The sequence below is a fragment of the Copadichromis virginalis genome, linkage group LG23 (assembly GCF_057382275.1).
Source record: "Copadichromis virginalis isolate Kocher_CV1m ecotype Utaka linkage group LG23, C_Virginalis_male_GT1.1, whole genome shotgun sequence".
NCBI lineage: Eukaryota > Metazoa > Chordata > Actinopteri > Cichliformes > Cichlidae > Copadichromis > Copadichromis virginalis.
In genome coordinates, this window is record NC_140639.1 from 42,938,079 (window position 1) to 42,955,923 (window position 17,845).

Consider the following 17,845-nt stretch of genomic DNA (forward strand, 5'->3'; position numbering starts at 1 on the left):
CTCTGATTATATCACTGCATGCCCTTTCTCCAAGGACATATTACCAACTACCAACACATATTTCAAAGCCCTTGTAAAAGGAGAACCACGCTCACTCTTGACATTATATTTAGGGGTGCTTAGCAAGGCTGAATAAACACTATCTGTGTGTGTGTGTGTGTGTGTGTGTGTGTGTGTGTGTGTGTGTGTGTGTGTGTGTGTGTGTGTGTGTGTGTGTGTGTGGGTGGTACGTGGCCAAAAAATGTCCCCTGGTTAAATGACACTTTGGAAAAGTTACATGTATTTCCCTGCCTGCTGCTTTGGTGCGGTGGTGGGGAATCTCTATTCTCCCTGTTGCACGTATGCTTGTGTGGACTTATCAGCGTAAAAGCTCAAACGTTGTCTTTATTCAAATCATCAGGCTTGACCTAAGTGAATGCGCTTGTGCTGGACATTAGAGGTGACACAGCTGCAACCTACAGTAGATGCATAAATGGGTATACTTAGGATGCACCAGTAGGGATCATGATGATTGGGGTCGATACCAAGAGGAACACAGAAATAGCACAAAAAAGTCAGTTCCTCCAGCTGCTGCTTGAGGCTGCCTCCAAAAGCGAGTCAGTCCCAGTAGATTAGCATCTTAAAATGCCCAACTTTAAAGCAGAAAAACATGTTTACAGCCCTGTGCTCTATAGCTAATTCCGACTTCTAAACAACTATACAGCAGTGTTTTTGTTTTCTTTTAACATGACTAATTTTTTCTGGAAGAGAGTTTTATACAACCCAAGACACTTTCCTCCATATTTCAAAGCTATGACATCACAAAAATGTGACTGGTCAATGTTGATCATGGAAAAACATTATTAATGGGATATCTCACAGACCCATTTGTGCTATAATCAGCTAATTTCAGTTCATGTGCAGGAGGAGGAAAATGTGGTGATAGAAACAGTTTTTTTCTTTGATAGCACAAAGGGACAAGCTCATGATTAGTCCAGGACAGAAACAAGCACCGCTAACACAATCTCAGTTCTTTTGCAACCCTCTACACAAAAACATGCTAACACAAAGCTAGTCAAGAGCACAGAATGAAGACAAAGTTAATCGCATGCTGGCCCCAGCCCAACAGCCAGAGTCTGAAGTTCAACAGGTAACAGAGGCAGTGACGTTGTAGCCTCCATTCCCTATTTGTAAAGTAGAATTACCATGGCGATCCCTTTAAAGTCTCTTTGAGTTTGTTTTCAACTTTGCTTTGTGTTCTTGGCACATTACATACGTACATGCTAAAGGAAAGATTGTATATGTGTCTCATTCAGACAGTCATTTGAGTTGTGTGCAGAACTGTAGCCTATGGTTGATATTCCTAACTTGTAAGTATGAGACAATTTATTTCCATTCATTTTACTTAGATGAAAAGTACTGAGTAATGTGTAATCTGTTACTTGTTTTGAGTAAAGACTCCAACACTGGTTATGATTCAACAAAGCTAAGCTGAAATAGTGATAGTGTATCTGTATGTGCCTATATACTGTTTTACATAACTTAAATAATGTCTAATTTTCAACTTTAACTGAAGACAAAGACGCATTCGAAAACAGAAAGTGTTGTTGCAAACTGTTGACCTGTTGACCTGCTTACTCTAACTGAACAGAAGAAGTGATGTGTTCATTGTGTGACATAGAAGGCCGTTTGCCAGAGAAAACTTTCTCTGTGCTGATCTAAAATCAGATTACTAGCAGCCTAGTAGGACCACAAACGTGAGGTAAAAGTGAACTTACATCATCAGGGGTGTGATGTGGAGACTAGTGATGCGTCTTGCATTCATTAATTCAGCTTTGTAAATGGAGGTAACTGCATACTCCTAGTTTCTGGATTTTGCTTTGTACTATGAAAGCTTGGCTTTGGACTGAAGTCGCTATACCTTGGCCATTTCTACTTTGACCTATTTTTTCCCTTTTTTGTCTCCCTTCCCTTTTATAGAAGCCATTAAAAAACTCCAACATTATGCAAATGTAATCCTAAGTCACTGGAGACACTCTCCAGCAAAGTGCTTATATTAGTCAAAGGCAGATTAATAGAAGAAACCATCTGGTGGACATCCAAGGTAACATTTACTTCTGCATGATCTTTGCTGTAAGACACACACACGCACAGACACACACTGCCTCCATCTCCATTACCAGCACATTGTAATAGCCATGCTCAATTAAGCACACCTACACCCAGCAGGCAATTGGTGCTCGTTAACCTGCAACCTCATTAAAGACACCATGCCTCGTCACTAATGACACTCCCCATATTCGCTCTGTGTGCTTGCTTCTGAACGCCCTCCTGGCACAGTGGCATGGCGCAGTGATTATGCTAATTGCTTAATTATTCAGCAGAGATAATAAGTCAGCACATGATAATCTCACATGATAATCGAGTGAGATACCTGGATAAGGATAATAGAAAATTTCACACTTTTGAGCAGAGTAAAATTAAAGTTTAATATTCATTATATGGGTATAAGATAAAGAACAAAGAAAGTATAAGCTTATCTGTCATTAGAATGTGACGGATCTTGCAGGTTTTAATTAGAAAATGGGGATTTTTAGAAGATTTCAAATGTGAAATAACTTCATTAAAATCAATTAAGCAAACATAAGAAGGGTGAGAAAAAAATCCATTTCTGTGCTTACCTTGAGTTTTTCATAGCGGTCGCTCAGTGCTGCCACCTGGTGGTCCCTGTGACGTCCCACTAACTTGCAGAGTGAGCAGATGAGCTGGTCGTCAGTGACACAGTACATGTTCACCTTTTCCTCCTCGTGCTCCAGGCACTGGAGCCCTCTGAGGTGGCAGTCCGGCATAGGCTCGATGAGCCGGTGGCCGGTGAACGGCTTCTTGTTGGGGTGCGTCGCTCTGAGGCATTCGTCGCAGTACGACACCTCACACGTTACGCATGTCTTAACAGCGTCCTGTGGCGGGTCCTGCTCGCAGAACTGGCACTGGACCGGCTCCGGAGGTGTGCTCGGGCTGGACATGGCAGCGCTGAGGGGGACCAGGGCCAACCGGTTGCTACCTTCCTCGCCGGGAGAGTTGGGCCCACTGTGAGGGGCAGGCAACGACAGTGGCAGGGGGAGCCCGGCTGAAGATGAGGCCCGTTGAACTCTATCAATAATATTCTGCAAGGTCACGTTTCTCTTAAGTCCTTCTAGTCCACGCTCTGGACTCAGGGAAATGACATATCTACAGGTGGGGCACTGGAAGGCGCCGATACTCTGAACTGATTCGTTGGTGGTGCAGTGGGAGACGAGGATGCGGTGGGCGCAGCCGAAGCACAGGCTATGGGCACAGGGGAGCAGCAGTGGGTCTTCAAAGAGCTCCAGGCAAATTGGACAAGTTAGCTCTGACTCCAGAGTGTCCATCCTGATTAAAAAAGGCCAGGCGGGACCAGGCGCAGTGTCAGCGAAATCCAGAAGAGCCACTCAGCTGTCTGGAGGCCAGAGAAATAGATGGAGGCGAGCAGAGAGAGGGAGAAAGGAAAAGAAAGCAGGGGGATTTGTGATTAAATGGTGTGAAACAGCTTACTTCTCTGCGCTTTCTTTGGAGGGCTTATATCTCAATGGAGCAGACCACTGAGTTGACTTAAAGTACCGGGTTTTCTACGTCTGACTGAAGACTGAAAATAAGATTAAGCAAACAGATTAATTAGCATGGTTCAGCATGTTCCACCAATAAGCATTTAGAAGTTTAAAATCAACACCTGACGATAATTTGGCTGTGGAGCTTCTACTTTTGTCCACAGTATTAAGTAGAAAGGAGGCACAGGGGTCTATAAATTCCAAATTGTTTATATACTGCCTGCGACAGTGGCCTCAAGGATCTTTATTTTGTAAGCTACATACCCTTCAACATTAGAGAGAAAACCTCATTTATTAGACAGTTCTCTATGAGCAAAAATGTGGTGATGGTGGGAAGGAAGAACTCACTTTGATGAGGAACAGACAGCCATCTACGGAGCAATGAGGTTAAAAAGAAGACCGAAAAGAAGAACACAGCAAGGCGACAAATAAAAGACAAGGCAAAACTACAGGAGAGATGCTCAGTGCTTGATGGGAGGTTCTTCATCATGGTTCTGGGTCATCTGACCCAGCCCTAATGATATCCTTTATCAAAAATTAAAAAAAATCTCAAGCTTAATCTTGAAAGTGAAAATAGCTGGGAGCCTATTAGCAAGATTCAAGACAGTCTAAGTTAGAAAAAGGTGCATTAGTATCAAAAAACAAGCTGAGGAGAATGTTGCTAGTCAGTTTGGAGGTTTCTTCCTGTTAAAATGGGATTTTTCCTTCCCACTGACACCAAGTGCTTATTTATATGAGGCCATATTTATATGGCCTGATTGTTGGGGTTTTCTGTTGTGTATTACTGATTTGGTGCTTTATATATACATTTCAATTGTACTAACAGAAAACGTAAAGACCATTCTGTAGGCTGAAAGTCAAACATATAGTTGCTCTAACAAATATCTCATGGTCTTTATAGCAGCCACATTGCAGATGTGCTGTTGACCCACTTTGTGCCCTTTTGTGATTCTCATTGTTGTTGACCGCAGTACGCTATAGGTTTCCCTATGCTTGGATTAACAAGATTACACACCATCAGCAGCAGCTGCTGCCGTCAAGAAGCATCTGTCAGGCTGGACTTAAAACTACTGAGCCACAAGCCAGTAATGCAACTTCTCACTAATCAGATACTTTATGTAACTAGTGTGCAATAGTGGCAGTGAGGTTCGCTTTATCCCTCGTTCTTTACCATTAAGTCACTGTACAGATAGTACAGCATGGAAGCCCCGAAAAGACAAGTGACAGAAAAGGCCTTAACAAAAGTCTAAGAGCAGGTTGAAGACGTCTTTTTTTTCCAACTTGCTCTTAAATGGGTGGGATTATGGGATATATGTTTGTGCTCTACTCATTTTGGCTACAGAAGGCTGATCCCACTCATGTTTTCTCAAATAATATTTAATTGCCTGATGCATGATAAACACACAGAGTACATTTTGTGCTAGCACCTTCTGTAACATTACTATCTTTCTTTTAGCTATGCACTAGAAGGGGTATAATTTTCCCAGCATGCTCTGAGTGAGACAAAATAATTAGTGTTCCAAGTCATCTAGAACATCATGTTCTAGCAAGAAGCACTGCAAGATCAGATAAGGGTAGCCGACAAATGTTTTAACTAGCTACACTGAAAGTTTCAGAACTCATCCGAAACTACTGTGTTCACAGACTGAATGAGGCTCGCACACAAACTCGACATAACCTCTTTGGCGGAAGTAATAATGCTTCAAAGAAATGACTATAGATTGTTCTTCTCACCTGGTTTACATTAAAGAAAGGAAAGAAATGAAATGAAATTTGATGAAGCTTGATGATATTTTTAATGGGTTTTTATGTCTTTTGAGGCGTCCGTACATTCATTTCAAGCTATTTCAAGCTTACTTTTGCTCAAATCATATAAATTCAACTTTGATGCACCTTTACCACTCGAGTTGAAATGGGAGTCTTGTTTTAACATTGACTACAGCTGTGGCTCCATCTGCCACATCTGGAGTCAGTTGCTAATTAGAACACATGCCAATTCATTTCTCCTGCAGAGCCGCTGACTCTGGATTTCCACGTGAACCTCCGTGCTGTCAACATGTCTCCAAGAGACTCAGGAAGAAAATGTAGAAGAGGCTCAAACTCAACTCAAATTTAGAAACACAAAACAACAAAATGTAGCAAGATTTACTGTTTTATAAATTCCTGATTATGTTGGAAAGCATTAAAGGGGAGCTGCCTGCTAATTAATATAACTAAAAGTGCTCAAGTAAGCTAATAAATAAGTGTGGCTCTGTTTCCAGTCAGTTCTAATAAAGACAAGTTACCTCTGAGACTTTGCCTCCAAGTTAAAAATTCAACAGTGCATGCTTTCTTCATTTCTGAACTCATAGCCCTAGGCCTTTTAATACACTTTTGGTTAATTTTAAGAAGATAAATTGGATTTTACTGTAGCTGAAAATGTCAATGAAAAAAAATCCCTATTTTAGAAGTGAAATAAAAGTGAAACCAACCCTTAGGGCTAAAAGGATCTTTGCCAGTTTCAGGAAATGTGTCACAGCACAAAAAAAGAAAAAAGAAAGAAAGAAAATGTCAGATTAGCACACAGATAATTCTGAAAACAATGAGATTTGAAAAATAAATGATTTTGAGTATGAATGCATTTGATTATAATGAGTACGTAAATTGATGTTATAAACCATGCTCCAATTTCTACACACTTTAAGCATAATAACGACAGTGACACACACACACACACACAAAAGAAAAATGCAAGGAATGAAATGAAATGCAGGAAAGAAATCCGCTCTTATCTCCATGGTGCGGCCCTTTCAGCAGATGTCACTGTTTACTGAGATTAAAACTCGTGTGAGTGGACTGCTGCACTCTGAATATCTCCTCTTCATTCTCTAATCTATCTTTATGCATGGCTTCCTCTCATCCTCTGGGGAAAAAAACAAAAAAACAAGTGCTGCAGATAAACTGTCCTCATATGAGCTCAGCACAGTCCAACCACCACTTTTAGTACCTGTGATATTTGAGATCAGATATTTACTGTGAGACCTGATGAGCTGGTGAAAGAGATGGGATGGGGGGAACTGTGTACATAGACGTATTACCAAGCAAGCCCTTGATCTCTTACATTTATATCAGAAGGGAAACGCCAAATGCTGGAATCAAGCAAATATGGAAGGATATACAGAGGAAAATGCAAGTAATTGAATGTGGGAGATGGGAGTGATTTGGCAATCGCATGCTTTAAATGAAACGGAATGGGTATGTGTTTGCTTGGACTGTTAAAAACAAACACTCAGAGAGACACACTCATCTACACTGGCATCGCAGCATGTGCACACACAGTGATACATACTCATTAGCACAAAACACCTACTCTGAAACATCTAAGAGCCTCTCTGAGGTGCTTATAATGGCAACTAATCTGTCAGTGAGACCCGAGCTTTCCGACTGTCAAATAAAACTTGGAGGGTTGAAAGGGTTAGCGTATACTGTTATTCTTTTGGTCGAATTGCCTTTTCATAACAGCATCGTTGGATGTTAGCTTACAGCAGCTCTGAAGCTAAATAATCACTAAATGAGCAGTTTCAACATGAGGGAGCAAAGTTTATGTAGTAGGGTGAGATGTAATCTTATTTAGCCCAAGTATTTGACAGTATGCATCTGCGGTCATGTATGTAAACACAAACTTAACACACAGACTTCTCCAAATGTAAGATCATGGCAGAAGAGCTCCAAATTTACTCCTACCTAAATGCAAGCAATGTAAGATTGGGACAAACCCAAATCTTTCAACTTTTTTTATGATTTTTTACAACAAGAGGCTGCGACTTGTGTAGGGAAGAGTTATCATCAATCTCTGTATTTTAACTCCTGTCAGGTGTGTAAAGTTTTTTGTGACAACAAAAAATCTTCTTAAATCCTACTTTTACCTGGCATGCAACCAATAGTAGCCATACTAAGTTAGCAACTAGCTTGTGGCTAAAGATGCCGAAAATTTTCTAGACAAACTCTAGAACTTGAACTAAATGCATATGTTGTCATTTAAAGCCAAAAAAACAAGCCCTTGAATAGCTGTACACCATTAGCCTAACAGTTGGAAGACTAAGCTAAGTTAAGCTAACTTAACTTGCTGGTAAGACTGAAAAGAGGTCATTGTAACCTGTTAAATCTGGTATCCTCTTTATTTTAGCTTAATTAGATATGATGCATTAGCCAAACATCTTTTTTTTAACTTTTTTTATAATGTTCTACTATAATAATAAAATAATTTAGATATGTTTATAATACCCTTTGTTTATTTGTTTATCTATGGATTCTAATATCTAATATGTTACATATGTTATTTCAATAAAACTAATGAAACCCTTAAAACTTAATCCTAAAAACATATTTTGTTAAATCCTACTTATAATTAGAAAAATTAGATGACACATCTTCCCTCCTTCAAGGTGATTTCTTTGGATTTCTGCTATTGTTGCAGGACAGGGTCAAAATGACCAACCATGGCAGTTGTGAGGGGAATGAATGATGCAAGTGGTTCTAGTAGAGCCTCATTAGCTAAAGTGAATGATAACTATTTACTGAAACATCAGCTTTTTTACTGTTCAGTGCACTTTTATGCAATCTAGTAATCATCAGTTTATAAGATACTAAAATATAAAACCATATAGCATTGTGTATCAGGTGATTTTTTTAAAGTATTCCTATAGGGCAGCAAATTATATTTGCCCTATTTATTAATATCTGTAATGAGTTTTCAATAATAAGCGACTGGGCATTTAAAGCTAATGTGTTTGTACAATCTTTCTGCACATGTTTAATAATTTCCCCTTTTTCTATCAGTAACAAACATCTCAACGTGACTCAAGCTGACAGAAAAAAGGGCCGGCACAAACTGGCTAAGATTAGCTGGCAAACTTGCAAACATTTATCCTTTAAATTAGTTTGAGGCTTGCATTTGTTTTTAAAAGATGTCAAAAAATGTGACAATCCAACCACGTTGATGAAGTTAATATTAAAAAATGTGTGAGCTCGGCCAATCGGATGTCCTCTAACTGGTTCATTATGTTCCACTTGTTCCACACTGATAGCAGAGGACTATTGATCGACTGTTGTTAATTAAAAGATGAACTAGATTAAATAGCTCACTGAAAAAGACCACAATCATCCAATATTACATTAAAAAAAGTTCTATTTAATTCTCAGGTATTCTTGAAGTGTAAAACAGTTCCACTCCTTCTGGAGCATGCTTCCTTTTGTTAATCAGACTCTCTAGACTTATCACAATGAGGTTAATACAAAGCATAACCATTAAAACAAAAGAAATCTAATGCATGAGTGTTGTCTGTTTGAAGGTAATAAAAGTGCATAAATGAACTAAATATCAATTGGACCAGTCTAAGGACTATTTTTTATGCACTCCATTCCAGCACACAGCTGTCAGCCAACTAACAAACAAAGTAGAGAAGGTAGATGCAGGAAAAAATAACTTCCTGACAAAGCCAAAAAAAAGTTAGACATTGACGAAGCTCTGACAGGTTTGAAAGGGGAGGGAGGAAACCTGGAGGCACGAAAGGATGAAGAGAAAAAAAACCCTCAGTCTGACAAAAGAACACACACAAATCTAAATCTGCGCTTACATATAGACATGCATAGTTACACAAATCCAAATTGGCAGGTGAGACAAGATGAAATGCCTCTCAACACACCATAGGTGACACTGTTGAACCATGTTTTGAGGTGACAGAGCACAAAACAGAAGAAGAACGAGTGGAAAGGGGATGTAAAGAAGTACTTTCAAAAAACTGGAGGCAAAGAAGAGAAAGCAAGAGAGAGAGGGGGGAGAAAGGCCATTGAGAGTGGAGGAAAAACTTGATGGAATCAGAGTTGTTTATTTTTCCCACCATCACTTTGTGCCCCATGACTGTCAGAGCTGCCACTATGTGTGAAAGACTCGTCTGCTGTGCTGGAACCACTGAAATGTCAGTACCAATAGCGTTCAGTGGGGGGCAATACAAAGCTGAATGAGCGGTGGAAGACTCCTCCGCAGTCATTTCTCCTCTGTTTCTCTGCAGCTTCAGCATGTGAAGAAAATGTTTCATTCTGAACAGGAACTGTTGTCCCTAACATTACTTGCAGCTATATTTTTATGGGATGCTGGATAGTGCCTCATCCAAAATGACATCTATCTAATTTATAGAAGTCTATGTATAAAAAAAGGAGAAGGGTCATTATATTTTTGTTCTTCATCTTTCATTAAAATGCTTAACAATTTTGTGTGTAGACTAAAAATGTTCACAACATATTTATCTAGTTTATCGAAATGTTCTGTAACAGCTGCTTTCAAAGAAGTTCTAAATGTCGCGTTTCATTAAAATAATCAGTTTTTCTCTGTCTATATTCATCTATCTGCTTGGAACAATCTGCAATTGTTATTCATTATTTAACTATTTAAGGTTGTGCAAAAAAACCAGATTCATGATGTTTTGAATTTTAGCTTATGTTAGCAGCTCTATCCTGCTGTGTAATGAGTAATAATGCCATTGTACACGTTACACGATACTTTAATCGTTTGCCTTGGTCATACAGTGTTAGCTATTAGCATGATACTATATAGTCTTTAATAAGCTTGAATGATGTTTTCACTTTTTAAAGGTGCCTGTTTACAGGTGAGTCATATTTCAATAGGAAACTGTTTTCAACCAAACTATACAGCTATTATAGGTTTAGCATTAGTGCAAACAAAATTGCTAGCAATAATCATCATTATGTCATGAAACTTTGCTAGTTTAGGTGTAGTCTCAACCAGCCATTATGCAATACTTACTTACTACTACTTACTAATACTTACTAATTAATAATTACTACTGCCAGTGAACACTATGTACTGTACGTGGTGTTAGCTCAGCTCAAATGTTTAGTACCCTCAAAAGCTAAAAGACCTTTTTAAACTGCTATTTAAGCAGTTATAACATTGATTAAGATCTATTGTTTACTGACTGTTTACTGGCTGTTTGTTGGTGCTTGCAATCAGTGCATCCCTGCTTCTGTCTGTAAAATAGCTACTGTCTTACATTTTTGTATTTTCAACCATTCCTCAAAGAGGATGCGGTTATTGAAGCTGCTGACTGTTACATGTAGGGGAGCCTGCAAAATGATTTTTTTAACTCATTAACAAGGAAGCATTTCAACAATAGATCCTGCTCTTTCAGATACATTGCTAATGTAATGATACCAATTTTACTGCATCGTGAAAAGGCTCGTCATGTAAAATCAACGAATGTTCCCACGAAGAGGATTTTGAGAGTGTACAAATCTCAAGGCAAATAAGGAGGCAGTTTAATTTCATTGCTTTAACCACGAAAAATTCAGTCAGAAAGCACAAACTGTAATAACATTCAGTGAAACTCTCTCAGTGACCTTTTCCTCAGAAATGGCAATATAATATTCAATAGATATGATAGGCTCAGAAGGATCAGATTGACATTTGTTTATCTCAGTCTTCCTCCGTTTCTGTTTCTGTCTCTACTCATCTCATGTTACATCATGACACAAGCCCAAAATGCTGCATTTCTATTTTGAGCGGGCACAAATGTCATTGCCCCGATGCCTCGCTGAAATGCCTGCTGTTTTATTTTGAAAAAGAAAAGTAACTTTCATATGGTCTCTGATCCATGAATGCCAACACATAACCTTTTGCAACTGGCCGTTATTTCAGCGTTCACTTATTCAGTGAGGGTTAAATCAAACCCAACTTTTATCCCTGTGATTTCTAAGTACTCTAGCTAATCTACTTTAACCCTCATCCTAAACCAAACCCTAAGTATTTAAAGAGACTACCAAAGATTTGGTGTGTGTAGCAACGAGTGTTTGTTGAGACAGACAGGGTTGGGTTAGAGGTTAAAGTACTTTTTAGAAATGAGTTCATATTTAGACAAATGCTCACTCACGCCACATACAAATGTATCTGAAAATAACAAATTTTAACTTTTGATCTCCCTTCCTGTTTATATTTGGGCCCGGCTCCCCCCATTAGTCTGCATTCGACTTCTAAATCTTTCATTAACGTCAGGTCCACGAAGGTTGCCGCTTTCCTTTCCCCTTGTAGTTTGAACTGTTAAAATTTTCATAGGACCTCTTTCTTTTCTCTCCATTTTCTAAAAACTGATTCAACAAGAGAATGATGCAGACAAAAAAAATCCCCAGATGAGTGAGAGAGAGATTCTGTGTTCGATTTAAAGGGAAAGACTGAGCGCTGCACTTTTACATAATGTACTGAGACACTCATAATGAAGATGATAATTGTTGCTAACTGCAGGTCTAAACACTGATATGTTTTATATGTTTTTGTAATAAAACTTAATTCGTGATCATTTGTTCTCTTAAAATGTTGCTTCAGGGAAATTTGATTGCATTGCTTTTTCAGATTTTTTTTCAGCACAATGAATTCTTCAACTGCACAAAAACCCGAAAAACTCAACTGAAATGAGCGACACTTCCACGTGGAAGTGTAGAGAGATTCCATTACCAGATAGCTTTGAGTAAATTGCATAAAAGAAATTACTCGGCAATAAGCACCCAAAAAAGCTATGAAAAAAACCTCACATTTGGGTGCAGGGTCCATTTGGTGATTTGACGTGTGCGATTGTGGCAGCGCATGGAGCAGAACTGAGAAGTAGGTCATCCCCATTGACCTGGCTCACATAATAAGCATACACACTGCATGTGTGTGTCACTTTATGATCTCGCTGTTCCAATTTGCTCTTAACTCAGAGAGGCAGAAAATAGCAAACACACAGCGAAATGTTAGAACCGAGCGAAAGAGGGCAAAGCATCAGAAGCCGAGCCAAAACATGACGATATCTGGCTGTCAGCCTTTTTAATGTTACATTTTACACGCCGCAAAGTCTTTTCCTGCTCAAACTTCAAAATGGAAATTGAATCTGTAATAGATTCAAAATGCGCTCAGGGTAAAGGTGACCAGAACCTGTCCGCGTTGGATTGTCAGGTACCATTTTGCCTAAACTGCCCACAAACATCGCCTACTTTAGCAACTGGGACAGAGAGAGAAAAAGAAGCAGCTCTCAATTATTCACATTTTTATAAAAAAGCTGAATAAATTATTTACATTTTTGTGAGCTCTTCAGTGCAACCTCTACTTGGCTTCGCTTTTTTGCCAACATCTAAACCATTTGACACCTCACATACACCAATATGTCAAAGAATTTTAATGATCCCTCAAATGTTTATGTTTTTCCCTGAATTGCAAATCCTATAATCTGGTTTCATAGGAGGGCTGGAGAGCTAGAGAGATTAACCCTCAACCTCGTGCGGTTGTTGAGAACAAGGAGCCTTTTCGGGGGCTTTCTCTCCTTGCTAAGGTCAGAGGAGATTAATATTAACTGTGCACAACCAAATGTTTTAAATTACACAGATTTTTTATTAAATGTAAAATCTAAGTAAATGTTTTGAACTTCCTCTTTTTGTTTAAACGTTCTACTTAATATACAATTTCATTGTACTTGGCCATCAATAATTAACGGTCACATCCGGGAAGCTCTGGAATTCCAGGTCCAAATTATTACATTAGCTAAAATATTTAGTTGTGCTACAAGTGTTGCATTATGTTCATACTTTATATCAGAATACATGCCTCAATACTGTGCTCAGTTACTAAAGTATGTTGCAGTGTCCGTGACTTTCACCATGACAAAACTGTAAAAAGTAGCATTTTATAATAAACTTACAAATTAAAATGTAAATTCTGTTAACTGAGAATTGTTGAGCTGATACATCATCATGTTACATAGTATCTTCCTGCATCCAGCATTTTTCTACAATGTTTTCCTGCACTATTAGCCTTCTGGCTCGTCTTGTATGTAATAAATCTTGAAGTCCAAGGAAATTAATTTTATATATTCAACAGCCTTGCTCACAGGTGTAGTTGTCATGAGTCCAAATAGGACAGAGGACAAAAAAGTTGGGTGAGGAACATGCCCAGAGTTGAAGCTAACGAAGTCCAAACAAATCAGTTCGCTAAATGTAAAAAAAGCTTTTTGAGTGTTCAAGGGAGGATTAGAACTCAAAATATTTTTCCCATTTCCTTTCCTTCCTTCCTTCTACCTCCCTAACTTCTCCTTCATGTTCACTACAGTATGAGACTGGATATTTAACAAGTTACCAACAGTAGCAGTTGCCACACGCACGCACATACTCAAAGCTTTTGTCTGATTCCAGATACCCTGCCATGCTGATCCCTAACCAGCTTCCTACAATACTGGCTGTGACCAATCCCGGCCTTTCATGTTTCGAAGCGGTCAGTCACACCTAACAGGATTGGCTGGTGATAGTCTGGGATGCAGAGGCTATTAGTGATTATAATAAAGGGTGACATTTGTGAATGTGGTGTGGGTGCGTGTGTGAGCCGGTGCGTGTGTGGCAGGGTCTGTCTGGGATCTCACTTGTGTGACCCAGATTGGGTACAGTGGCGCATGTGAAAATGGAGGACGGTAGGGGGGCGGAGATTATGTTAACAACTCAAAAGCTGCTGTTGTCAAGGACAGTTTTTGTCAGGGTGAATGATCTGTACTCTCCCACCGCATGCAAACATGCAAAGGTGCCTTTATCATCTATTAGTAAAGGATTTCTATATCCTATATAACTTTTAAAACCTGGTGATCTCAACATATTGCCCATAAATTCATGCAATAAACAAATGTAAAACATTTTATGGAAAATTAATCGCAAAATCCTCACTGTGTGCCTAAACAGTTAGCGCTGTTTTAGGCTCTGTGGCCAAAGGTTCAACAATAAGCATGTGTAATCAGCAGCTCTAACCACTTTGTTTTTGATTTTTTCTACTCTCAACTCTAAATGATGTCACAGGGGTTATCGCTAATGTGGTCTGCCAATTAGAAGAAAGTTGGCTTAAAGGAAAGGGAAAGGCAGCTAAAACACTCAGAGATGAAGTGGATGACTGCGCCAAGGCTCATCATACATGAACAAGCGTCATTTTGAACTTTGAATCACGGAATGTGACTTTAGTAGAGTCCAAGAGCAAAAATACAGAGCTGAGAGTGTAATAGTCATCTTTTTGAATTGGGGTAGAAAAAAACACCCTACACTTAGCTGGAAACAAAATGTCACACTTTTCTGACACCTTTTGATAATCACACATCACACTAGCTTGAATTCACACTGTAATAGAATTCACCGCAGCAACAGTTCAGTTAAGTGCCATTTACTGTCCCATCCTTAAAAGCTGATGCACTTCAACGTTACTTCTGGTTCACTTTTCAAACTGTACAGTAAGATCCTCAGTTGGCTATTTGACATAAGACTGACTGCAGAAAAGAGAGCACTCACTGAACCCTCATATGCTGCATTTCCAGACACTACAGGTTTAGTTAATGTCTTCTTCCATAAGCACAATTATTCTATAATGCCTTAATGCTGCCTCAAAATGTGTGCTTCGGATCCCCTAGTGGAGATGAAAGTGATTAAACTGTGGTTATGCCCTGAAGTGCTAAATTATCATAGCAACTTTGATTGGATAATGAAATGTTTTCGATGTGAAAATGGCCCCAGAGAGCTGGTAAAGATTAGGTAAGCGAGTGTTTGCATGCATGAACAGAGCACTAGTGGGATAAACACCACTCATGCAGCATTTGCATGACTCATGCAGTGTAGCATGCAAAAAGATCTTGTTTTCGGGAACTATTCAGGGCAATTAAGATTACAGATGCAAAATATCCTTCTTATCGAGTTATATTTACATGTTATTAAGGCTTTCCTACATAAAACAATGAATATCTTATAGTTGTGCACAGATCTCTCTGTGGAAAAACTCAGATTTTCTTTTGTGTTTGAAGATTTTTAACTTGTTGGAAATTAGGATTTCATCTTGTTGAGAATTTGTTAAGTTGTTGTCAAGCAGTCACCTTGGACGTCTGCTTCTTCAAGAAAAAGCTGATTACTTCTATATAAATTCAGTTTAACCTGCCTGAAATGCCTAAATGACCCTGTTCCACAGGGCACCTTGTGTCATGACACCAGAGATGTGGAATATGCTAACAATTATACTAGATTTTTAATACAAGGCTTCAAGTCATCTGTGTTTATGTTGAACTAGAAGGTTAGGAATGTCAAAAAGCATGATGGTATTCAACCTATCCAAGACCTCAAGAATGATGGATATTCCAAACACATCTGCCGAGCCGCAGCTGATTGAGTAAGTCCCTTGATGCGTATCAAATGTCCGCAATGTTTTTTCAGAACCGAACACCCCAACCTGACACCTGTGAAGGGGTGTTTTTTCAGGCAGCATGCTGAGAGGATCACTGATTTTGCCTTCCATTAGTAAAACTGAAACGTCATGTTACATAAACAATTTAAAAGCAGTGCTGATCTTTGGGATCTTCATTTTTGTTTCTTTTTAATACTCTGAGAAAGTATGACCTACTTGAGGATGGCTCCAAAAGTTAATTCATGCTGCCCACATAAGACAAAGACTCCAACCTACCAAGACTCTAATGCATACCTAAGAGTGAGTTGATGGATGCCAGTTGAAGTGACAAAATTATAAAGACATTTTAAGAAAAAAATTTTAAACAGAAAATGTTTACAAAGTTTACAAAGACTGAAAGCAGCATTTAGAACTTGGGAGAGGTTAACTCAGGGCATTCAGATTTTTAATGCATGGCAGAAATCATTGTGTGCCAACAAAGGCAACTGTACCTGATTGCTGCCTGCTAGCTTTACCTCCTGCTAACCTAAGTCGCTGAACTGGACTTCTGAACACACTTAGCATTTTGAATACAATGATGTGACAAACTACATTGTTTTCTATGTTGCTAAACCAGAAAGTCTGCTTGAATTTTGGTGTAGCATATTCAATATGTTACTTAGCACTGATTAGTAGTTATCTTTAAAGCTTGCTAATCTAACTGCTTAGCATTCGCTATTAATGTGATAACTTCTGGTTCCAGAAAGCCAAGATGGCAACAACTATGATGCTGGAATAATTAGAAATCCATAGGTGACAATATCAGTGAGTGTAGTCACATGGCTATTTAGTATTTAGTATTTATTTATTTATTGTCATTGTCAAGAACAATGAAATTGCGTTTGGGGCTTCCATACAACCCAAAAAAATGAAGAAAATAATAAATACCCCTTAAAACCCAAGTGTACATATTTAACCCAGTGTGACTCCAATGCAATAAGACAATCCTTAGCAATAATGTTCGTAGAAATTCAGACAAAGACCTGAGAAACATGACAAAATGTTTCTCAGGCTATGTCCATCTTTTACAGTCTATGGATTTAGTTTAGGTTTTGTGTTTTTATTATTTCATGGTGAAATAGTCAAAGGTTCTTAGCTGATAATATGTGGAATCAAATGACCCAAAAAGCAAAAAAAATGCCATTAACAATGTGCAAAGAGACTTACAGAAATTGAACTGATTTGTTTAAGGATGCTAGATTAAATCTTTAGATTTTATCCGTAAAATTTCAGGCTGTTTTTATCATAAATTTGACCACACTAACATCACTCTGCTCCATACTACAGACTCTTATCAGTATATTTTTTAGTTATGATTTCCAAATTCACCAGGCAATACAACAACTACTTGTTCAGCGGGGAAGCATCATGCAGAATGTGTGGCCACTCATTAATTTAGTCAGAGAAGCAAAACTGTCATTTACATTTAGCGAACGAGACAAGGATTTAGATGTTGAAGAAGAGTTCGACTTCAATTATTTATTTATTTATTTTCATTTTTCTTCTTCCATTTCTCTGTGTTTCTGTTCAGAAAGATTCAGTATCACAGGTTTTACTGACCATATTGCCACATTAGTGGAAAGTTATTTGCAGTGCTGGGTCACTGCACCGTGGTATAATCCTCCACTCAACCTTTTAGTATAAACATGAATTATTTCGACTGCAGATCAGACAAAAAGGCTACACTTCAGACTCCATTAAGTAGAACAAACTGTGTAATAGCCTGATAGTCGTACAAGCATTGTCAATTTCATATTTATATAGTTAAAATTTTGAAACTTGTCTAATACCACACTGCAGCACACTGTTGAGGCTCCTGACAACTTTAAAATAAAAAGTTTGAGGAACCACTTATCCTCTCCACAGGACTGCACAAGCTGCCAACTCTCACTGAACCGATTGTGCTCATTGTCACCGTTTCTGATGTTTCCATAGCAACATTGCACTCTCATCTTATCCAGTGGGTGATTAAAGAACGCACTGG

The 17,845-nt window shown here is 38.6% G+C and overlaps 1 protein-coding gene across 2 annotated transcripts in view; it reads right to left on the reverse strand.

Annotated features, from left to right (window-relative positions):
* LOC146681667 (E3 ubiquitin-protein ligase Midline-1-like) overlaps positions 1–17,845 on the reverse strand; it is an 89,438-nt gene that overhangs the window by 39,589 nt on the left and 32,004 nt on the right. For both annotated transcript variants that reach the window (XM_085448248.1, XM_085448247.1), the window contains exon 2: positions 2,661–3,454. In XM_085448248.1, coding sequence (XP_085304374.1) covers positions 2,661–3,386 — 726 coding nt within the window. In that variant the 5' untranslated portion in view covers positions 3,387–3,454. The remainder of the gene's footprint in view (positions 1–2,660; positions 3,455–17,845) is intronic.